This window comes from Caloenas nicobarica, chromosome 3, assembly GCF_036013445.1.
Source record: "Caloenas nicobarica isolate bCalNic1 chromosome 3, bCalNic1.hap1, whole genome shotgun sequence".
NCBI lineage: Eukaryota > Metazoa > Chordata > Aves > Columbiformes > Columbidae > Caloenas > Caloenas nicobarica.
Window position 1 is genome coordinate 39141430 of NC_088247.1, and position 24160 is coordinate 39165589.

The 24160-nt window shown below is 43.5% G+C and overlaps 2 protein-coding genes across 2 annotated transcripts in view; both read right to left on the reverse strand.

Annotated features, from left to right (window-relative positions):
- LOC135986669 (gamma-aminobutyric acid receptor subunit rho-2) overlaps window positions 1-20703 on the reverse strand; it is a 35565-nt gene extending 14862 nt beyond the window's left edge. Inside the window, exons 1-3 of the mRNA XM_065630933.1 lie at window positions 20516-20703; window positions 12786-12892; window positions 2369-2436 (exon numbers count right to left, since the gene is read on the reverse strand). Of these exons, the coding sequence (XP_065487005.1) occupies window positions 2369-2436; window positions 12786-12892; window positions 20516-20703 (363 nt within the window). The remainder of the gene's footprint in view (window positions 1-2368; window positions 2437-12785; window positions 12893-20515) is intronic.
- Window positions 20704-21316: 613 nt separating this feature from the next.
- The window catches only part of UBE2J1 (ubiquitin conjugating enzyme E2 J1), a 30149-nt gene continuing 27305 nt past the window's right edge, over window positions 21317-24160 (reverse strand). The window contains exon 8 of the mRNA XM_065631570.1: window positions 21317-23692. Coding sequence (XP_065487642.1) covers window positions 23423-23692 — 270 coding nt within the window. The 3' untranslated portion in view covers window positions 21317-23422. The remainder of the gene's footprint in view (window positions 23693-24160) is intronic.

Here is a 24160-nt window from a genome sequence, read left to right on the forward strand (position 1 = left end):
TCAGTGTTGTTTATACCAGAAAGAAAAAAAAGGGGTAAATTTGAGCCTGGCTATTTGGGGTCACCAGCCCTGGACAGCCCTTGCCCGTGATGCGGGAGGATGGCTAGGCAGTCTGAGGCTGTGGCTGCAGGAGGCCTCTGGGCAGCTCCATCATGGGAGCACAGGGGGACAGGGACAGATGTGGCATCAGCCAGGCACCCCTGGTGTGACTTACAGCCACTACAGGGGGGACACAGAGTCTGCCTGTGGGGACAGCACGGGAAGGGACACATCACTTCCCAGGTATGGTTCTTTCCCCATCCCACCAGGCAGAAGCCCTTTCCTCTCTCTCCTTCAGCACCCTCCTCTCTCCAAACAGGCCTCCAATGACCAACATACAGGGCACCAAGTGCTGCAAACATCAAGCCCAAGTGGCAGCTGACAACAGCTTCTAAATAAAAAATGCAACCTGTGGAAGTTTTCTCGTGGCATGAGTCAAACGAGGCATTTTGCAATTGCTGACAGCTTGTTCCTTTCTGACCAGCACACACACCAGTTACAAACCGAAAAAAGGGATTTATTTCACCACTCATGAGTAGGAAAATACCTTGGGAAACAAGTTTTACAGTGAACGGAGAGAACGATGGTACCTGCTGGAGGCACAGCGAATGAGCACACACAAGTGCCTCACTTTTGGCAGCACATTTCATGTTTGTGCCACGCTCCGGGCAGCCTCAAGAGCATCCCCCACCAGTGCACCCAGCAGCACCCAGCTTCGGTCTGGTGCTTCTTTGGGGCACCAGACGCCTGCTGAAGCAGCAGTAGGCAAAGGCTTTCTGACCAAGGGCACCGTTTCCAAGTCCACTAACCCTTCAGAGCAGTTTGAAAGAAGTCCTGCCTGCAGCTCTGTCCTGCCTGCAGCTCTGTCCTGCCTGCAGTTCAACCCTGCCTGCAGCTCTGTCCTGCCTGCAGTGGGGAGCCTAGGAGGTCACCCTGGTGCAGGCACAGCCAGCCTGGCTGCCCTGGCCATGCAAACAGCTGACTGCCCACTCTCCTCTCCACCAACACCTACTGTGGGACGAACTGCTGGAAAAAACAAACCAACACAACCCAGACTGACCTGGAACACTGTTCTTCCACCCCAAATCAGCAACTTCTATGGAAAGTGCTTGTCCCGGGCTGGGAAAAAAGGACTGCAGAGCTGGCTGTAGCAAAGGCAGGGAGAGCTGCCATCAAGGCTTTCTGATGGCCAAGGTTTTTGTTGAAATCAGGTGCTCCTGACAGAAAGTATTGCAAGTTATTTACTTGCACTAATTAGGTCCTTTTGCTGCTGTGACTTTATCTCAATGTATTAGAGCCCTAAGTCGCCTTGCGACAGCTGTTTCCTGTGCTGAAAGCTCTCTCTCACATTCTTCATTGGACACATCTCCCCGAGCACACTCTTCCAATATCCAGGCAGGCAAGCTCCCTTCTTTTAATGAAGATGTAATTACACCACACTAAAAACTGATCAGCCTAAAGCTCTTCCTTTAAGTCTTCATGTTTTGCCTAGACCAGAGAAGGTGCCCAAGAACAGGGAGGAAAAGGCAGAAGGATGAAGGAATCAAGAAGCTCCCTCTTGTCCCCTATGTCCCCCTTTACACTTCTCTTTCCAGTTTTCCATTTCCTACACATAAAGACAAACAAACAAACAGCTAAATGTTTGTGAACACTCCTTTTGCTGAGAAGACCTTGAAACCTGTTGAGGGTTAACAACCATATGTATTTCTTCCTCTTTTTAATTAATAAAAAAATAAAGATACTAAATCACAATTGAACTTCGTGCAAATTTCCTGAACAGCATCATCAGTGACTGTTGCTCCACACCAAGTTCCACCAAGTTCAGGCTCCCCCTGCAGCTCCCACTCACGCATCTCACTGAGGTTACTCCCAGTGACGAAGAAGCAGGAGCAGTCCCTTCTTATTTATGTTTCCAACTTAATCTTCTCATACACCCCCCAGAATCATGCATTCAAAACAAATGGACTCAGTGGTTCTTTAAGGAAGAAAACTTGTAGCAAACACATCTTATGTGAACTTCACCATGTATGTCCAAACCTTTGTAGGCAGCTGTTTATATTTTTAGTTGTGATAGATCCTTCACAGCACTGATTATTCTCCCATTTAAGGTCCTTTTTTTCTTCATGCTTTTAATCTTTATCTGAAGATACATAAAAAAGCCTTTGATCACCCGGTTTTATCAAGATGTCAGTTCTGAGTATCAGCCTTTTTGAATTTGCCAAATGCTGCCTTTGCTTTCATCTGACCAATAATTTGAAATCCACATGTTTCAAGTGGGAGGGACCTTTTATGACTAGGAAAAACTGAGGCTTAAAAGAGGATTACATACCATGTCAACCTCAGAAATACTGTCCAAGCTTTCAACTTGCACATCCACCCCAACAGGAATTGCAGGGCCTGTAGGAAAATGAGATTTAGATATGTAAATAAGTGTTCTTTTATATTATGTGCATTTAATTAGCACTATAAGGTAGCATGCAGAACATTTCTGAGCTCATTTTATACTTTTCTGTCCATGATTCTTCACGAGGGGGCCATGGGAAGAGTCAGTGAATAACCATGTAAGGCCGCTTTTGAAACTGTGAATTATCTTCCTCTTGGCATGCACTGCAATGTTGACACAGACCAGGCTAATCCAGAGCTTGGATGAAACATTCGCATATGTTTTTAAAAGCTGAGCCATCCCATCATAAATTTTAGGCCTTTACGATCAAATTTGGCCCCAAGAACAGAGAACTGAGAAGAAGAAACTGCAAGCATTTAGCTCTTCCTTGTGGGTTTCTCATTTCATATCAACAAGACAAGCTACATCAAACTCTCAAGAGCAAGCCCATCATCATTTTTATTCGTATGGTTCACAGATGATGTAAATAGTTTTCCACAGTAGTTTTAAAATTAGCAACCAGAGAATTCACAAAGAGTAAATAAGTGGAAAACATCCCATAATAAATGGATACTTCTCTATTACTAGAAACACTACATCACAATTTCTTTGTAGACTGCTGCTCATTAATGACCAGGACCTCCTCAGGTTACCCAAGTTCCACATAGTGTGTCCTCACACAGCTTTTTGCCTTCTCTGGTGCACTGAGGAGGTGTGTGCCTACAGAGACGTGCACACCAAGCACGACCCACCAAGGCAGGTCAGCAGGAACTGCTGAGGAACAGTACAGGTGTATCCACCGTTACCTTGAGCTCTCAGTGTGTGGCAGTGGGTCTCGCGGGATTCATGCTGACGTGTGTATCTAGAGCGTGTGTCCAGCCTGGGTACTGCCAGTGAGATAGACCATGGCGAAGGAAGTAGCAGCTCTACAGACATGCCTGGGACTTGCCCAGCAGAAATTATTTTTCTGAGGACCATAGTGGCCTCTAGGACGGTTTGCAAAGATTTTTAGCACCTAGATTTTGAACAAGATTAGCAGTTGGATGGTATTTAAGAGGCACCACAATCCCTTTGTAGATCCAGATTCATATTTGCCCAGTGCTGTGCACAGCAGGTCCTGCTGCATGCTTGTATTTAGCTGCATGCATGTATTTAGCTACAGCAGCATCTTCCTCAAGTCCACATCCAAGCTCTGAATATACCATAAGCCTAACCAGACAGCAGAACTGCTCTTTTGAGAATGCAGAGCATTTTTGCAAGCTGCCATCCATCCTTCTCCTGTACTTACAGTGGCATGGACGGACTGCCATGCATCTTCAGGGCTTTTGAACACAGCCTTATGTTTGGAGGAGCAAGAAGCACCAACCTGGCTTCGGTAGGGAAAGGGTAATCGCAAAGCCCATGAGACAAGCTGATTCCTGCAACTGGACAGACTTTGCTACAGCTTTGGTAAGCCATCCTCACCGAATTACAGCAGAGCGCAGTGACAGTGACACCGTCCCCCTTCCGCACACACAGCTCCAGCCTGTTGCATCCGCACTGTCCGTCAGCGGCTGTGCTGGGTACAGGCACCCTGAAGCGAGCCCATGGAGCTCAATCAGGCTCCTCAGCAACACCAATTCCAATTTAAGTGTCTGCTGCCCCCAGCAATGTTTAACCCAGCACTTTTAGATGACTCCTAGATGCTCACAAACACAAGTCATATTCAGAAGCAGAGCTGTACACTTCATGCTTAAAAAAAAAATGCCAGCAAATATTTGCTCGCTCCTATTCGTGTCTTGGTGGTGCCTTTCCAAACCGGAGGGTGTTTGCAGTAAGATTTACTTGGAGAGAAATTCCAATTAATCAGCACTGGCATGTTTCTCAGAAGTCCGGAGACTTTGGTAAGATTTTTCATTCCAAAGACATGAGCCCATCTTGCTCCCTTTCTGTTGCTTATGTATTATAAGGAATCACTGGAGGCCAAAGAAATTCTCACCCTGTTGGTGCTCAGTTCCCATTCTCCCAGTTATTCCTCAAAACTAGGAAAATCCACAAAGCCCCAGTGCATGCCCACTGGTGAAACACAGACAAAGGGTGAATTTGCACAGAGTAGACTGAGCTTGCAGTGGGACCTTCTGTAGGACCATTCAGCTCACTGACCCACAGAAAATTCACCCAGCCAAGACCAATAGCAGCAGTAGCAGCATATGGAGTATTTTCTTCCAAATCAGTGACTTGCATCAGCCCAGGGAAAGACCTGTCAGGTGGCCAAGTTGGCCATCAGGGCCAGAGGAGACAGGCGGGGAGGAGGACAGCAGGTCAGAGAGCCCTCTGCTTTTGGTGGTACCAGCTGAGCTCCTCATAAGCCAGTCCCTGCCCCCCAGGTCAGGAAACATGCTCAGTCCCTATTGATCTGGCCACAGGACGCAACCATTCATCAGCCAGTAGATTCCTTCTCAGACCATTGTAGCTCATCAAAGACAGGCAAATCCAGGGCAAAACCACAGATATATTTTCCTTGTCACCTTTGCCATGAATCCTTTCTTTTGACTGGCTCCTTGCCCCGAGAGGTGACATTGCGTATGTCCAAGGGAGATGTGACCTTCCTAATGCACAATCCAGCATCCTTCAGACAATGACTGGCACATGGCCCTTCTGTCACCTCACAAACGCATCATCTTCTGGTTTAACTAGAGGAAATGGTGGTTTCATTAAGTGGAAATATTGTAGCAATGGCTTTGCAGTATTTGGCTCCCCTTCACCCTCATCAATTGGGTAGCTGTGGAGGATGATAAGGTCTAAAAAGTAGATTAGCTTGTAGAATGCTGTGTTTAAGGAGGTGGTTTGTTACTTCTGGTTCTTTCAGTTGACCGAATAAGTGATGATATGTCTCACTACATACCCTGCCTGTCTTACCTATAGGATTTTAATGCAGTCCTTTTCAATCCGAAATCACTCTATGAGTTTATACCTTGGTTGGATCCACACTTCCTTCTACTCTCCATGATTATTTAGGACATTGAGTAAACAAAAGTTAAAAACAACACCAGGATAAATAATTTCTGTAGGACATTACTCCTGTTCAGTAAAATGTGCTTTGTTTTTCTTTAAACAAGGTAGCAAAAAGCACTGTATCTGTGGTGATAACAAGCATTTTGATGTGCAGTATAATCAGCAGGGAAACAACACAAGCCTGCTGATAGGCAGTGCCCTGTTGGTAGCCAATTAGACTTTCTTTGCTCAGATACCCTGTGAAATCATATACAGTGGTCAAGGAGAGCCTGGGCAATGATTCAAATACTCATTTATGTCCTCAATGCCCTCAAATGCCTAATAGCTCTTCAGTGTAGTCATGTTTGGGATACTTAAATTGGGCCTCCACGACAGCAAGTCTCAATGCTCAAAGTCACTTCAGAAAGGCTTCACGGTCCGACCAACACGGCCCATGTCAGGGCAGGCACAAGGCTGCCCTCAGCACTGCCTCTGGCTCTTGCCAGAGAAACCACTTGTAATTAATGTTATTTGTTGTGGCACACAGCTGTTGACATCGCAGCAGTGCCCACAGTTCTTCGAAACAGCCACGTCGTGGCCAGGATGGTGCTAAGAGAGAAGACACGGTCTCTGCCAGGACAGCTTCACAAAGCAACCAGGCTGTGCCAGGAGAGGAAGGCAGCAGTCAGACGTGTACCCACCGGCTTCCTTGGTGCCCACGGGCTGTGTGCCCAGCACACGCTGAGCAACCCCCCTCAGCTTCCAGACTGCAAGAGATACTCTCTGTGTGTGAGTGCTTAATTTAGCCTTGATTCAGGAAATCACAACCCTCCCAAAGTCTATTTACTGCTGCAATTTCCATGCTTGTCTGAACACTAAGCACAGATTAAAAAACAAAAAAACAAACAAACAAAAACCAGAGGAACACTGCCAAGTTGGTATTTGTCTCTCTCTCCTATTCCTTCCCTATCTGCTCTTGAAGATAAAATACTATGTCCATATTCTTTTCTTTTCTTCATGTTCCTGCACCAAATGCTCAGTTTGGCTCCCAGATAACCAGCAGTTACCTCATTGCAAGGGTAAAGTCTAAGTTCAGTCCAGAGCTGCCACGAAGTCTTATTAAACCCAAAACAAAGGGTGTTCCATGTAAAGCTGGATGGTCTGGAAAGCCCTTCAGAGAAGAGGCCTGAGGTTGGGCTAGGTCTCTCGTACATCAGTGAAACTGCTTTTACTTTTTTACTTTTCTGCAGTTAATCATGAATTTGAGGGATGATTAAACAGTGAGTAGAATAGAGAGAGGGAGAAATCATTTGAACTCTGGACTGAAATGTGGAGTTCTTAATACCGACAGTATGAGGATGAGAATGTAAAATTTACTTATCAGTGGAAATATTTGCCCTGCCTTTCTTGGGTAAAATCCTCCTATAGCCAGCAGGAGCAATCACTGCTTTTCCCTTCCCCCTGCTCCTCATTCAGCACCTGGGGCTGTGGCAATGAGAAAGCACATGAACGTGAATGAGGGCATGTTGAGACACCAAGACCTTTTGGAGGAAGCTTGGACAAGAGGCTGGGCTGAGCAGGGAAGGGTGGGTGAAGGGCCAGTGGGGCCAGCCCAAATGTTGCTGCCTGGGACCTAGTGGTAGGAATAGAATGATCACCAAGTCCTGCTCTAGGCAACAAGCATAACTGGTAATGATCATTTCTTATTCACTTGGCCCTTCATTCTTCAAGACTTCTACCAAGATGCAGTATTGTAGAGGGCACTTGATGGGAGCAACGTTGTAAACGCCCTGTGAAGAAATACCTTCTTTAAACCACAGAAACCAACCTTGGGTTTCCTTGAAGGTCATCTTGGCTACAGTGTGAACCATTGAATTAAATGGCTGTTGATCAGTCATAGAGATATGTCAAGAGATGTTTGGTCTCACTAACCCTTGGAGTCAATTGGGAACTGCGGGCTTTTCAATCCTATCCCTCTGGAAACTAAATTGTTGAACCACTGGCATTCCAGATGCCAAATTCTCCATCAAATGCCACTAGGGATGAGTAAACAGAAAAAAACTCCTTTGTTGAGAGGGAGTAGAGGAAGAGGAAGGTATGAATGGAAAAAGAAAAGAACAGCTGAGATGGTGTCTGACACACTGAACAATGTAACTTAGGTTATAGTGTTAAATTTAAAAAGGCCCTCATCAACTAGCTTTTCCTTGCCACAAACAATATTTTATCAATATTCATTTTTTCTTCAGAGAGAGGAAGAACAGAAGGATCCGCTTTGAGAATTACAAGCAGCGAAAGACCTGAATACTGTGACACTGGAGAAATCTCAAAGCTCAGGCTCCTCCCTAGGATGTTCACTGCTGGCCGGGAAGCTAACTGGACCCACATAAAAGCTGTGGGTTTGGCTGAGAAGAGGAAGCCGTGCTACTTTGCTCAGAGACTGCAGCGCAGCAAAGCTTTTCAGCTCACACTTTAGGGTCTCTGAAAAGTGCCAGCCAAATTCATGGAATTATTCAAATTAAACATGAGCTCAACTATTTATAGATCAAGGTCTAGAGAGAAATTGTATAACCTTCAACTGAAGCATTTCTTCCAGAAACAGCAAAAGTGTCAACATCTATTATCTCTGTCACTGTCCACAGCAATATCTTGCAGAACACAAATCCTAATTCAGCAGGACTGATACAACCAGAAAGCAAACCCTAGACTCTTAAAAAACTTCATAGAAGTCACAGACTTCAACTTACAACACAGAAATAAGCCCACCAATAAACTGCTCTCCTTGCATCTCAGACACAGCAGCTTCCAAGCAAGCTCAAGGCACTCACACAGTCATTAGCGAATTCAACTATATGAAAATTGGAAATGGAAAAGAGGAGTTTTTAATTTTGAGAGAGATATTTATATTTGCACGTTGAGAGAGGATTTAAGTATAACCCAAGGTTGATGGGAGCGCTTCTACTTTCTCTCTTGTATTGGACGGTATCCATTAGCCCCGCAGATTCTGCGTGGGATTTACAAGTGATGTGATAGAGTACCCTTGCATCTTCTTACTGTAAACGTATCATCTTCTGAAACTGCACCAGCAAAATCTTATTTCTGTAAATTCCTGCATGTCAGTGTCCTTGCCTCAAATCAAAGTTGAGTATTAAAAAGATACTCAGGGACCAGCCTACCAGGTGTTTGTGTCCTTCTTCCTTTGCCAAGTTCACAACCCTGTGTCCTGAGATTCGGCGGTGAGAGTGCTCCCTCGTTTCTCTTTCCTCTGCAGTGAGCTGCTCTGTTTTGTGATCTGCTCTTCACTGAAAGCCATTACACACTTGACTTAGGTGCTGCATATAGAAAAGATGGTGCATCTTGAAAGAAAACCCGATTTGCATCTGCATTCAGTGGTTGTACAAGCAGAATAGACAGACCAAACAAGTCTCCATTTTGGGTGGATTCTGACACCGAGAAGACTTTGTGGCTTGTTTTGCCTTGCAAAAACTCCATTTTGGATACTAAACTCTGTCCCAGGTTGAACGGGATGTCTGGTCTGGGGCTAAGCCCTACAGGGAACCCTGGAGGTTTCCGCAAGTCCCGTTCAGGAATTACTTCAGAAGGTGCCCAACATTAAAGCCGGTCATGTCCCAGCATGTCTCAGCACCTAAAACCACCCACTGAGAAGCAGCCAGGAAAGCTGCAAAGGACCAGCCAGTTCCCACTCAGAAACAGGTACTGGACACAAACATGGGTTTTATCTTTTAAGACTGCAGCAGGCTTTGGAAGATAGGGAATAGCACACTACCATGAAAATGCCTGCTGTCAGTTTTCCGCTCCAGTTCTGAGACTAAAGCTTTGCGACATCTCTTCAATTTTTCTCTTTGGCAGTGATTTCAAAGTCTCGTTGCCTTTCCCTGAGACACTCTCTCTGTCCCCTTATCTGTCTCTGAAGGAGGGAGGCAAATGTAGCGTAAAAATATCTACATGGGAAACAAGCAGGTTTGAGACTTCTTTGCTGGCAGATATATCGCATACATGCAGAGAGGCTTGCAAATGTCCATAAGGGATGCCAGGTCTGCAAGCTGCCAAACAATCTTCAGTGTTTCTGCATGTATGTCTGTGTGTATACATATATATTTTAATGTATGTATATATGTCTGGGTCCTCTTAGGCATGGACAGCTTCCAAGCAGTCACCACCAGATACACTCATCAGATGCAACATGACTGCAGAGACCTTCGTTTCTTTGCATCTCATTGAGGGATAAGCAAGTTTTATTCCAGCCCTTGGTATGAACCGTAAGTGAACTACTGATGCTTCATTCACCCCAGCACTCATCCATCCTGACAAAGATTCTGCCAAGGAAGGCCAGTGAGGACCAGCTGACGTAAGGTTATTAGGCTATGAAGAAATATAATAAAAGTACAGCAATAGGCTGTTCCTCAGCAAAGAAGATACAGCTATTTTAAGTATCAGCTAAAGCTGCTTATTCACAGGATTCCTGTAAAATACGAGATGTCATAGATGAAATACTGCTTAAAATAGATGTTTAAGGAAGGCAGCAAACCAAACATTTACATAATCTTTAAATATTAATATTTGTAAATAATACCTGAACATCTGCTAGCTAGAACAAGGTCACTGACATGGAGATAACTCCCTAAGGGTCATAACAAGCACAGTCTATTTTAGCTTATGGAGGCTACTTCGAACATCAGCAAAGCAAAAATCTTTGTCATTACCACTGTACCCAATAGCTCGTCTCTAATGGGCTGAAAGCAGGCAAGACAACCGTGCTTATTGGGCTGTTAGTAACACAACTTACACAACATTTGCTTGCTCACTTGCTCTTTACAAAGATACTTTTTCTTGAAAAAGCCTTTACCTTTCTCTAATGTTTTTCTTCCATTTCACCTTGCATAACCCCAGCCTGCCCTGCCCCATGGTCACAGCTGTGTAGGGCTGGCAGCGCGCTGGCTGTCCCCTGCAGAGCAGCAAGAGTCACCATGGCCACACTAAAGCAGCTACAGACCTCATCCCCTTTTAGCTTAAAGTTCAGTGGTGAAATTGTAGACTGGTCCACTAAAAATGCTGAAGGTTAACAGCTGCCCATTATTCCACCAAGCCTGGGAACCATCACTTTTACAGTATTGGGTATCTTTATAGTCTGATGTCATTCACAATCTCCTTATGATATTATTGATGTTTTCCAGAGATTAGTTGCCTTTCCCACCTGCACCACAACACCACAGACCCGATGCAATGCCATGGGGCTCTCCATTAGACCATGGTTGCCGAGTTGCCTTCAGAGAGCAGAGACAGGCGTAGGGCAGTGACCAGTTACAGTCACACACATCCCACAGGCTCCTCACCTCCACTTCAGCAGTATAAAAGCCTTTTTATCCTACGCAGGTCAGACCACATCAGTTTGACTGGCATTGCCGATGCAAAAATCTGGAAGGACTCACAGGGCATAGCAAATCACTGTGACTGCCTGACGAATAACATTACAGAAGAAAATATAAGGATCGCATCTTACCAGGCTTTTGTTTCTTTCCTTTATTTTATTCTTTTTTCGTCAAGCTTATCATCTGTCACTAAAACTCTACTGCATAGTTCTGCAGCTGTGCAAGAACTTGTAGCCCCCGAGCTATCTCCATGTGTGTGAATTGTGCTTTCCAAGGCTGGAGCCTCAACAAAAGTCATTGCCATGTTTTTTTCCTCATCATATGAATTTTAGTGCAACTTTCCTAACACCCCACCTTTGTCCCAGGTAGCCCTGCAAGATAAGGAGGTTTTGAGGAAAAACTACAGAGGCACCATGTTTTTCCTTTACCAAAGGTCACCTTCTCACCAAAGGCTGCTAGGATATTTCTCAACTTTCTACATGTTACTCCAAGTTTTTAGGCTCTAGCAGTATCCTAATGCCTGTGATGGGAGGTAGCATAGGAAAACCAGACAATGAGATTAAAATGCAGTTACCTTAGCACTGGAAGAGTAACCGTGTAACTATGTGTCTACTTGGTGGGAACTGTGCACAAAGGTGTTCCTCACGTGGTCTGTGCCACTGATAAAAAATAGTAGAAATTTGATCTGTTTACAGAAATATAGTGCAGTGATGATATCACGTGTTGATTTCATCATTGGAAGTGTTCAAGGTCAGGCTGGATGGAGCTTTGAGCAATCTGATTTAGTGAAAGGCGTTCCTGCCCATGGCAGGGAGGTGGATTAGACGATCTTCAAAGCTTCCCCAAAACATCCTGTGATTCTGTGATAAAGCACCGCTGTGCTGGGAAAGCCATGTGGGATGACACATGATCACCAATATCCATGACGGAGCAGCATGCCAACAAAACAAAGCCAGACCGAAGGCCGTGGACATCCAGCTAACACCTCACAGATCCAGGCTTTGCAGACAGAAGAATCGGGGTGGGGTGGGGTGGAAATAAAAAGGAAGCTTAAAAAGTCAGGTAAAGAAAACCAAGATCAAAAAATAAACAATCAGTTGTGAGCATGGGGACAGCATTGTGCTGTCAGATCAGCACATCTGCCCTGTGGGGCGAGAAATATCTCTCCAGCTATGCCAGGAACAGACAAGGTCAGAGAAGCTCTGTTCAATTGGACTAGGTGCAAAATGCAAAATACCCCAGTGAACAACTGGACAGGGAGATGTCATCCTTCATCCTAGAAGGCCAATTGACAAAGGTTGCAGTATTAGTCATTCAGCAAAAGCTGCAGAAAACTCTGTCCTTAGCAATGGATGGTCTTGGTTATTGATCTAATCAGAAGAGGGATGTCCATGCTGGTATATCAGCACAATTTTTATTCAAGTACTTTTCCACCTCTGCAGTGGTGAGCTTAGAAAGACCAGGTGAGCGTGTTCCTGTAGCTGGATACAACAGAAGACAGAAGTGCAGGTGATGGAGGCCTCCTCTCCTGCCCTTGTGGTTGCTTTAGAGAAACAAGATTTTATCTGGACAAAAATACTCCATTTTCACCTAGGAAGGGTGGGGTGCAGTCCACCTAACGAGTTCTTTATTTTGCAGTTTGATCACATCAGCTGAAAAGGTCATTGCAAATTCACAACTACAAGTGAACATTAAAACCTGCAGCTTGTTCACCTTCCCAACAGTGAAATACTTACTGGGAGGGTCCATCAAGAGCACTAGCCAAAAAAAGAGCCAACTTCAGAAACAGGAAGGAGTGTAGGAGCTGTACAGAGGACTGGAAAGTGAGGGTGAGGCCTCTCTGAATTGCCTTGAATATCTCCTGAAACCACCCAAGCCCTTTCCCTTCACACTAGTGCAGCTGGCCAAGGACTTTTTTCTTTTTTCTTTTTTTTAATCACATGATTAATTAGATTACTTTCAATTAGATGAGCACGAAATCAAGGGAACAACTTTATCCTCACCTCCAAAAGCCGGTCGCATGGTGAAGTCATGGTCATCAACCCTGAGAAGCTGCTCCGTCCTTCCTTTCCAAGTTTTGGTCACGTCATTGTTCTTGTTATAGATGCGACTGCAAAAGACAGCGATAGCGTCGGTCTGGCGTCTCTGCGGCACTCTGTGGCTGAATACTGTCTGCCCCGTTTCGGAGCCCCAGGAGCGCTGGCCTTGCGGGCACAGCCCCACGGAGGGCAGCGCAGGCGGCACAGGCCTGCGCGGCAGCCCCAGCGCTGCCTCCCCACAGCACGAACTCCGACCCGGCCCTGCCATCTCAGACGGATCCGAGACGGACACGGTGCTCTCTCTACCCCAGACACCGCGGCTCCCAGGGAGACACAAGGCCAAGAGCACAACTTCTCACAAAACAGCCGGGATGCAGCAAATATGACAGAACAAGCGATAGTAGAAGCAGTTGACTCTGCCCCACACGTTACCCAGCCGGGACTTGCCTGGGTACCAAGGCGACATTGTCACGAGAAAGCTCTTTTTGACAGTGGTCACGCAATGTCACACGCTATTCTGAGACTAGCTGCCCCAGGAACATCAGCTGGGTACCAGTAACTTGTGAGGGCAGAGGGCTCGCTTTGGCTTTCGACTTTTAATAACGAGAAAAATTCACCCATTTCTGTCCACAGCAGCAGCTAAAGAGGGGTTTGACCTAAAGAAGTCACCAAGACCTGCAATCCTTCACTTCTCTGAATATTAAGTCCTAACTTTTTATTTGAGAGATCACATAACAGTAGAACAATGAGGACAACAAACCCTTGGTGAAAGTGTAAGAAAGTCACAAAAATGGCACAAGTGGGTAACTAACAGGAGACAGACAAGTACTGCATGGACTTTTGGAAGAAAATCTAGATGGGCAGCCCTGGCATTCCCCAGTGGTGCAGGAAGGATTTGGACGGTTAAGATTCCTCAACCTCTCTGCTCTGGGCATAAGAAATGACAAAGTTGTAAATACTGCTGCAGTTAGCTTTTTGTCATCAACTTACTAAAAAGAATAACAATAAATAGAAATAACTTTATACAAAGTGGTTTAGGTTCATTTGCTTGTGTAGGAGAAATAATACTGACAGTAAAGAACAAAAATCTTGGAGGGAAAATAGAGGGACTACTCTAATAGATACAAAACCAAGGGTGAATTAGGCTTAAAACCTTGGTTAAAAATTCAGAGCTTAGAAAAATATCATCACATGCGTAAGTGTGGCTATGCAAGGGCCGTGGATGTGCTTTAGGGTCATTAAAATATAGATCATGATGAGTAGGAGCAAAGGGAGCATACATCACAAATCAGAAGAAGAATTTTGCATCAGAGCATTCAATTCAGAAAAGAAATTATAAAACCTAAGGGGTGTTGATATTTGCTGTTAACATGGGGAACTTGCTTACTTTAATAAGGAGGTAAAAAAGAAGGAACAGAATTTCAAAAAAATGTATTAAATTGATGTTTTGAAGGAATATAAGCCCTTGTGCTTCAGGGTGCATGCTACATATGAAAATCTGGGTCCCACTCACTTCCCTTTGGGCACTGTTTATATCAGGATATGCAAGCATCTCCGTCCCTGATGGCTGTAAAATGAGCCAGCTGGAGCAAGTGCATTCCCAACACAGCTGCATTAATGTTTACCTAAAAGCAGGGGAACAAACCTGAGCACCACCTTTAATGGAGATGGTATGAGGCAAAAGTTTAGCTTTTCCCTGCTTGCTGCATGGGCAGGTTGTGTTTCTTTGCAAAGGTCAGGGCCGCTGAGGAAGCTCTCTGCTTCACAGTCTGCAGTATTGCCTCTGTTCCTGAGAAGCTGGCAGTAGAGAAGACTGATCTTACTGTGTCTGCTTGACTTGAACCATCAGGAAAAGGCCTGAGCACCAGTGAATGTTCAATCGACTCTCTGTACTCAAAGAATGGGGGAAAAATCCAGTTAAAAATCCAATCGAACTTTGGATTGCATGCTATATGAGTAAATAGTATGGAAAACCCTGATAGTATTACAATGCCATCTGGTAAACCAATGGCATGGCTTCACTGAAATGCCAGGCTCTGATCAATTAATTTAAAAATCGTCAAACAGCAAATGGGACACAGGGGAGTTGCTAAGAACAAGCCTGTGGCTGCAGAGGCTTCAGAGGGTTGGCTGGAGACATTGACGCTACCTTAGGAAGAAAACTGGTTTTCAGGGAAGTCCTGGGCCAGCAGTTGCACTTAATAGCCAGCATTTAATCATCAGTTCATGCCCAGCCCTTCAGGTACATGACAGACAATTCAGAATTTACAGACAGAGGTCCACCATTTATTTTTTAATCAATTTAATCCATTTACAAAGATTTTGTATAGAGCTATTTGTATAGAGCTATATTGTATAGAGCAGTCTACACAGCCTTTGAAACGTATAATAACTTTCTGTCAATTTAATTGAAAAGCAAGACCAAGTGTGTTTGGAAACAGACAAACAAAACCAAACCCCGCAACACAATCTTTTATAACGGTGCATGACCTCAGCTATGCTGGTGTCGTCTGATCCTCTCTGGCAGGTATCCTGTGCCACCCCCACCACCGGTTGGCACCAGGGGCATCTCACGATCTGCAGCAGAGGTGGATGCAGCTGCCAGTGCCTTTGCAAAGCTGAAGGATGCACTGAACACTCCTGCGCATCAGGGGCCTTCACTGACGATCTGATCACTGATATCTCACAAATCCTCCCTGATGTTCTTATGGTCTTTAGCACTTCTGATTATAGATTTGTCAGGGTTTCCTTCAGCTTTATGCATTCTCTGCAGTTCACCACTTCTCATTTAAAGCCACCCATCTCCCTTCCTCTGTTTTGCCATGCTTTTCATGTATAATTTTATTGCTGTTTACATTTTGCTCAAGTGGGATGAGATTGATAAAACTGTCTTTTGTGAGGACTTGTTCCTGTTTACAGAGGAGAGAAGAGGACAGGTATCTCATCGAGCTTCTGTAGAGGCCCAGGATTTTTTTTTTTATTTTCCTTTCCAGTCACTTCTATTCAGAATTTTTCTCAGTTGCAAAATATATGCCAAATATATCAAAGAAAATTAAATTTTGATGGCATGAGAAATGACAGATAATAGCTCAGCAGGACTCAAAAAAACAGTGGGTATCTATGCAGACATTCAGACCTGTCCAGAGCAAGATACTAAACTTACAAAATTGCAATCAGTCCTAGTGCTGTGGAGCGTAAGGCAATGACTACATGGTGAGCCTGAAAGGAGACGGGATCTCCGGCCTGAGTCTGCAGCTCCCTCTGGAGAACTCGGCATTGACTTTGGTCACAAGATATCTCATGGTCATTGGATGTCGGCTCGTATTATCCTACTTCCTATTGGGATTCCTTAAAGTATTTCTACAGTTCCGGTTAAAATCTTACCACACTTCAGTATAGAGCCTCTTTTTTACCAAGTCAACTGCATAACTACTACAAGGTCAGAAGGAGCAACGTTAGTACCAGCCAAGGAGTCACAACGGCAAACATGAAGACGTGGAGCACACAGCCAAGAAAAAAGCATGAGGTTTGCTTCTCACATCTGCTGCTGCCATTTGCATGGGTGCATGTTTCTCCCTGCTTTTGGTTCACATTGCTACATGGCCCTGCTGCAATGCTGCAGTGTGGGTGAAAAAAATCTCGGGAGACATCAGACCTTACACAATTAGAGGTCGTGCAATGCCCTGGCCATGAACCTCAGGTGAGCAACACACCTGTAAAAAATGGTTATCAACATTTTAACCACCGAGCCATTCACACGTATCACATTTTCTAAGAAACCACCATACACCTGAGAGGATCAGTAGGGTCTGGGAGGTACCACAGGCCAGAAGACATGTCTGCAGAACCTGGTCGACAATTGGGGAAAAAATGCAGCCCTACAAGGCAATGGAGGGAGCACGTCTGCCAGCAGGAGCCGTCTCAGCAGGGATCAGCAAGCTGCTTGCCCCCATGGAACCCTGTTTGGAAAAACAGTCCTGAGCCTTGTGCTGCCATGCCCTGATGGTCTCCTTCTGGTTCTAGGTCCCAACCTCAGGCTGGCGTGTAGCATGTCCTGAAAAATCACATCTCTCATGAGGCACTCCAAATCGCGGACCACTTCCAAAAACCTTGGCAGGAAGTCTGTAGCTGACAGAAGCTCAAAGCCGCTTCTGTTTCAGAAGTGCAGTGTTTCTGCTGGCTGAAGCACGAGGCTTTGCGCATCTGTTAGGAGAGAGAAATAAGCAGGCTCGGAGCCGGGCTGTGTCTGTCTGTCTGTCTGTCTGGAAACACGGCGTTCACAGGCACAGTCGAGATGGCAAATGTCTCCTGAGCCCTCTCTTCTAGGACAATTTATGCAGAGCAATGAACAGAAGCGTTATCAGGAATTTTTACAGAGCAATGAATATTAACGAGAGCACTCTTTTTCAGAGTTCCTCTTTTTCTGTGTGGAAATCCTGTCCAGATGGGTAGTCTAGGAGGACTGCCAGCATTTGTTTGCAATTCCTGACATGCAGCCACCACAGAGCTACTGAAGAGTACCCCAGGCTGTCTCCAATCCAGTATTGGACATGCCAGCAGCACTTGCTTGGCACTTACAGTAAGGCTGATGCTCCGAGTAAACTACAAGCACACATGCACACGCACTGTGTGGTCAGTACTACACGTAGCAAGTCTGACATGCCCTGGCAGCAGCACACGCTCCCTGGGAAATCCCGGCCGGCAACACGGCAGCACAGACCATGGCCCATCCAACACAGAAATCTGCACCTTTCCACTCTTGCACCCTCTCCTTCAACACCAAAGTCTTTACCTCCTCTCTGGAAATGTATTCCCTGGTGTGTAGGTAACACTGGGGCCAACATCCCCCGCCCGGCAGTCAACCAGGTGACTCTGACAGGTTTTACTTTGCATTTCATTTATTGTTTGATTTCTCTACAACAGAATGAAATGCAGGGGGTTTTTTTTAACCAACAGATCTTCTGTTAGTTGTGAGCCCTTGGTTTCCTGTATCATTCTCTAGCGGGTACAGCAGCAAAAAGGCTCTCGACTTCACACAGAGAGGCATCACTGAATCCCTTCATCCAGGTTTGTAAGGTAAGAAACAGGGACTGTATCTGTGGAAAATGTTAAAAAAACCCAAACCAAACCAAAACAACAACAAAAACCAACCTACCATCAAAGTACAGAAAGCAGGAGTTGCTCCTCAATGAGCACACTCCAGTTTTCCACGCAAAGCCCCGGCTCTCCAGAGCAGAACATGAAGCTGCCCCAAGCAAAGGTCGTGGAAACGCCGCACATGGGCAGCTCCTTCTTTAGGTCATACTGCTGGTTTGTAGAAGAGTTGCATTATCAGTGAGGTGAGGGTTGCAGGAGTAAGAGAAAATGCAAAGTGACAGAGTTTCTAATTAAGCATTATCCATCCTGCATGCTGAGCGAGGTGCCACCCAGAAAAAATAACGCATTACAGTTCAATATCCACGTAAAACAAGGGGAGTAATTAAGGATGCACAGGCAACCCTTAACCTGGCATTTCTTATCGGGTTCCTAACCCCACAGCCCTAACCTGGCTCCAGCATTTTCCTTTGGCGGGAGGGCACAGGCTGGGTTTCTCTGTGTCCCCGCGGGACTCCACAGGTAAGAAACTCTGTACGGCGTTCAAGTAATGAACCACAGAACCAAAGGCATTCCACACCCGTGCCAGCCGAGCCAGCTCCTTGAAATCAATATTAAGATCTTGAGACCAGGCTGGTGTATCAGCTTAAGAGACACAAATATCAAAGTTAGCAAATACAGATCCAAACCAAAGTGGTTTTCGCTAATATATTTACTGTAAAATTCACTGCAATTCTTACGGTAAGTCAGCAAGAGAAATACTAAGCAGAAAATGTGAGGCATTTATTAAAAAGGACACTGTTTTCTCTTACATGATTAGAAAACCAGCATAGGTACTGGTTATAATCTGTGTTTACTAAAACAGTCCACTATTCATTGCTGGGTTAGAGACAACTGTATTTTTTTCTATGTAAGTGGAAATTTAAAATAGCCATGTCACTGCTCCACATGCTCTTTTTTGTTTGTTTTTGTCGTGCAATATTGCAGAATTCACAGAATCACACAGAATTCTCTGTATTTAAAATGTTATTCACATTTAATAGTCCTGAAAATCTGATTTTATATACTTTTAAATAAGTAAACTGTTTGCATAGGAAACGTAAAAAAAATATATCTGTGTATATGAGGAATATAGATCCTCAGGTTCTACCTGGCTGGAAAACTGTTCATTAAAATCAAGAAACCAAATAGCATCAGTTATTCTTTCCAGTACATTCATCTACATAAATAATGTTAGCAGTACTTTGACTTCCATCCTATCACAACTTCACAAAAAAAGGGCACTGTAGGAACTGTAAATTATTTTTGAAACTTTTAAATGAAGTACAACATATTCAAACAACTTATTAAAACAGAGAATGGCACTACTTTTCAATAAAGTCATGTTTAAAAGGAAGATTTATATTATTTTGTAACTTCAAAATTGATGATCTCTATTACATGTGAATGGTTTGCAAGGAAATATTAGTGTTGAATCCCTTACATTTCCCAGAAATAGACTTGGAAAAATTTCCAGAGTTAACTGAAAGACCTCATTCAATAGCAGAGATTCTGTGGAAATCCGTGGTAAAACTTCAGTTGGCTTTAGGATTTCAGCTTTATAACATTTATGTCACTAAAAGCATGTGCTGTTGTGGTTTTCAACTAGTATAAATCTAAGAGCATATTAGATATTCTTTGCTTTCAACTACATCACTTTTTGCAAAATGTTCGAGTACCACCACTTCCTATAAAATAAATACGTTAAGAGTTAAAGCAAAAAAACCCAACAACATAAAGGAAAAGATGGGGGTTTACAGCCATAGTGAAGCCATTTAATAAGATGGATTAACCCGATTGTATTTTTGAGCCCTTCAAACAATGAACGGACTCATAAGGTACAATTGCCACTGAATGACATAACTACAAAAAAAGGGTAACATACTTTAGTCTGCCTGACAGGTTTGGAATATTATCTTTTCTAATGTAAACCTCTGGTCAAATCTCAGCAACGGTAAATCTAATAAACTTTACTAAGACCTTTAACCCTTTCTTGTACCTGTGCTTGACTTTAAAATCTGCTTTTTTTAAAGTTTCTGTGTATTTCTTCACAATATACTTGTAATTTTACAATCCCTGGGTAACTTCCAGGGATTTATTTGTTATCAATTAGTATAATCCATGCTAACAAACATCCGCCACTCAGTTTGTTAGAGAATAATATGCAATTTCAAGTGAACATAAGTAGCACAGACATTCCAGCAGCCTGCTCTTGAAACAGTGCTGAAACAATACGTAGATTTGATAACCTCTATTAATTACAACTCCTCTGAATTCTCTCAGTAACTCTCATATAGGGCTAAGAACATTTTTACCACAATCCACGCTGAAGTGGCCAACTTACCTGCAAAACCTGCCTCATTAAGAGTTAATTATCATTAAATGTGTCCATTTACAGTTAAAACTAAACGCAGTACCACAGATGAGTATAAAAACGTTATGTATAAAGCTGTCTGCGCATACGATACACGCAAAGACACTGACAGGGCAGATTTTTACATTTGTGTAGCGATGTATTTGTAACATTCCGGGAAAAGCGCCTGTGTTTGAATAACCCTTACCTTGCCCTCTGCACCTCTGCCTGGCTTGTCCACCTCCTCCTCCGGTGCTTTCTGCTTTCCACAAGAAGAACCAAGCAAAAGATCAATAAAAGGAGTTTTGCAAAATAAGGCATCTTGCTGCAGACAGGACTCGGGCACCCTGCACGCCAGTAACCTCCAGTAGCACAAGTGCCCCCAGGTTTAAACATTGAATTAACCCGAATTCCGGCGTCGCGAGCTCGTCGGGGATCGGCGCTGGAAACGTCGCTTTTCTGACGTGATGTTTTCGACAGGCTTTCAGGGGCTCCTCGCAAAAAGCTTTTACCTCACCGCGGCTGAACGATTGGCCATTACCCACCAAGTTCGCCTCACCAAACATTTCCACTGGGTCCTAAAGGATATTTGCTAAAGCCATTATATAAAAACCTGCAATTCTGCACGCCGGCTTTTCGCTCAATCCTCTAATCTCAGGACAGAGCGATCCTCCTGCCAGACTGTGTCAAACCGCGCTGTCCCTTCTCATTAGGCTCTTCCAGATTTTCTGTTCCTCCGCGTGGCATCTTTTTCAACTGGAAAGCACCTGTGCCACATTTCAGATACGTGTATCACTGTAAAATGTATGTATTTTGATAGTTTTACAGCAGTTGAGATTTTATTTTATATGCTGTTAGATAAAAGATGAGCTATTTCCTCCAAAAATCATTTTATTTACTCTTAACTTTTAAAGGAAATGTAAAACACAGTAACCCCAAAGTATCTATACATGCAATAGACTCTTTACATAAATCAAGTCACTGTTAATATTTATTTATTGAAATAGGTATTTGCACAACCAGGCATTTTTATTTTTATTCAAAAAGTCTGAAATAAAAATTGAAAAGCTACAAAGCAGCTATTTCTTTAACCGCAAGGAAGAGGCTGTTTTCAGAAACCATTCGAAGGTTATTTTCTCATCGCCCATTTGAAGGGCTGAGCTGCTTCACCGACAACCAGCATGTGGTACCGGTAGGAGAGAACAGTTTGCTTGGCCCACTAGTGAGTCTCTAGGAAAGGAAAAGCACGTCTGGGGCAAAGCTCCAGGGGGAGTGAGCAAGTCTAAGCCCAGCAAAGCTGCCATTTGAGTCAGACCTTGTCCAGAGCTCTTCTTCTGCGAGCCCGGGCTTGCAATACCCTGAATAGAACAGGTAATCCAGCAACATACCAACTAGGAAACACAGTACTTCCATTTAGAGGCTACAGGGGCTGAAGAGGGTTTTTTTGTGTTTTGGGGTGGGGTTTTGTAGTTTGCTTTTTTTAAATGAAATAAATATACAAATTTGATAAAAACATATCAGTTAATATATCGACATCAAATTATATTGCAGTAGAATGTGTAAGTAACTGCTGAACAAGCTACATACTTTCATCCAAACTTCTTTAAAAAACTGGTTTTGAATATTTGTTCCATTGTACCTGCAAACAAGACTATCAAGTCTACAAGAAGTGCTAAAAAAGAACTGGTTTGTGTTTTTTTAAATTGTCACATCCCCCTCAGACACACACAATGGGCTTTCCTTACTTTAGAAGGAGTTGTAGCTATTTTAGTACTTCAAAACACTAATGTATACTATAATTAACAAAATTTAGGAAAGCTGTAGGTAGTTTGATAAATACTGCTGAGAAACGGGATGAGAATCTCACTTAAGTCAGTGGTATCATCTTTGACAGCAACAAAATGAAAGCTACCTAAATTTCATGGTCTTTGAAATAAACAAGCTAGAATACATTGAAATCTGAACAATAACAAGAGGAAAATCATCACACTGATGGCCTCCTTCTGCTTCATCACAATACTTAAATACTGACAGACAAAACCTCTCAAAACCCTAATAACTAAGTCTATCGCTTGCATATGTCATTTCACAGCATTCATTAATATTACCAATTGTTTATTTTTTAATAAACTAATAATGCAGAAAGCCTCTGGGTCCAATATTGATTTTAGGTTAAAAAATAAAACAACTTAAAACAAACAAAAAAGTCCATGTGATACTTGAAATATAACTGAAGACCGGCTTGAAATTCTTTATTACTACCAAGGTTTTAATAAATATTTCTCTTAAGCATGTTCATATATATGAGAGTTTAAGTATAATAAGGTTTAAATTTTCTTTAGTAAATAAAACCACATATGAAAGACTCAGTTTAACACATTACGTGTATTTCTGGTATAATTAAAAGACAATAGCTCTGGGTAAATAATTATATTACATATTTATAACTATTGCAAGAAAAGACATTTTTTATATCATCTTCAAATTTAAAAACAAACAAGACATACAATTGAGAGTATTAGGAGAGGACATTCAAATCTTGCAAAATATTATCCAATTTTTCTTCCAAAAAAATAAAAATCAGAATAACCCAAGTAGTTTTCTGGCCCCTTCTTTCCTCCCCTACTCCTTTCCCCCATCACACTAAGCAGCATCACAACCAATTCGTATGTGTTCCCTCTCCAGAAATGTGTCACGGTAAATAAAAGTGGTTACAAAACTGTATCCTCTCTAAATTAAGAGTTCACTGGACACAAACACATAGTAGTTTCCTTCTCCAATGTCAAATCTCATACTAACTGAGATGGGGTGATAATTTGCATTTACGTTCCATAAAAAAAAGTGAATCAACCACTTTTTCTAAGTTGTCTTTTTCTCAGATTGATTCCCCTCCCACATGCCTTGATGTTACTGCACTGTCTCTCTCCAAGTATCTAGTGGGCAGTCAGTTAACACCTGTTGTAGTTAAAGTCCGATTTGGCTTTTCTTACAAGCAATGTATCTGTAGGTACATCAACATTCATAAGAATTTAAGCGTAAATACAAAAAGTAATGTTTGTAAACAGTTCTCCTCATACCCAATACAGAATGTTCAACGCCATCACGACAAACAACCTTATAACTCAAATATATACTCGTTAGCCAAACATATCCTACGAAATATAAGAGCTGCCAATGCAAAAGTCAGAAGGACGATCAGAACGGTTGATCCTGTGTGGTTGGTGTTGACCCTCGGCTGCTGTCCCCGGTTGAAGTCAGCCGAGGACGGGGCCCGTCTCTGGCTCTGCTGCTGGGCCCGGCGCTGCCGGGGGCTCAGCGACGTGCTGGGGGCCGCGGGGGGGGTCTGCTCGTGACCGGCCGCTGCGCCGCCGTTCTGAGCTTCAGCCTGGAAAGGAAATGCGAAGAGTTGTGAGGCAAGACAGTGCACAGCACCAGCAAGGAATAAAACCATTAGGACTAAAATGCACTCTCCAGATAATTGTTAACACTTGAAGGCCTGATAACGCCTGTCACTAGTAATTACGAGATAGTTATAGCCACCATTTCTGTCCATACGCTATCCTGAGAAGTCTATTTCAAGCTGAAAATTAGCAGTTCTAAGGACAGGAAAAGTCTGAAGAAAGTCTGTCAAACAATATTTGAATTCTAGATGGGTTCCAAATCAGGAGATTTCAAATATCTTGGGCTAGGACTTGCTTAACTCTTTGCAGTTCAAGAAATCTTTAATAATTCTCCAGATAGTTAAGTCTCTGAGGATTTGTAAATGTCACCTCTACTGAAGGGAAAACAAGTTGGAGAGGGAAAGAAAGGAAGAAGTCCAGAGAACTCTAATTAAGCAATGCTGCACCGATTC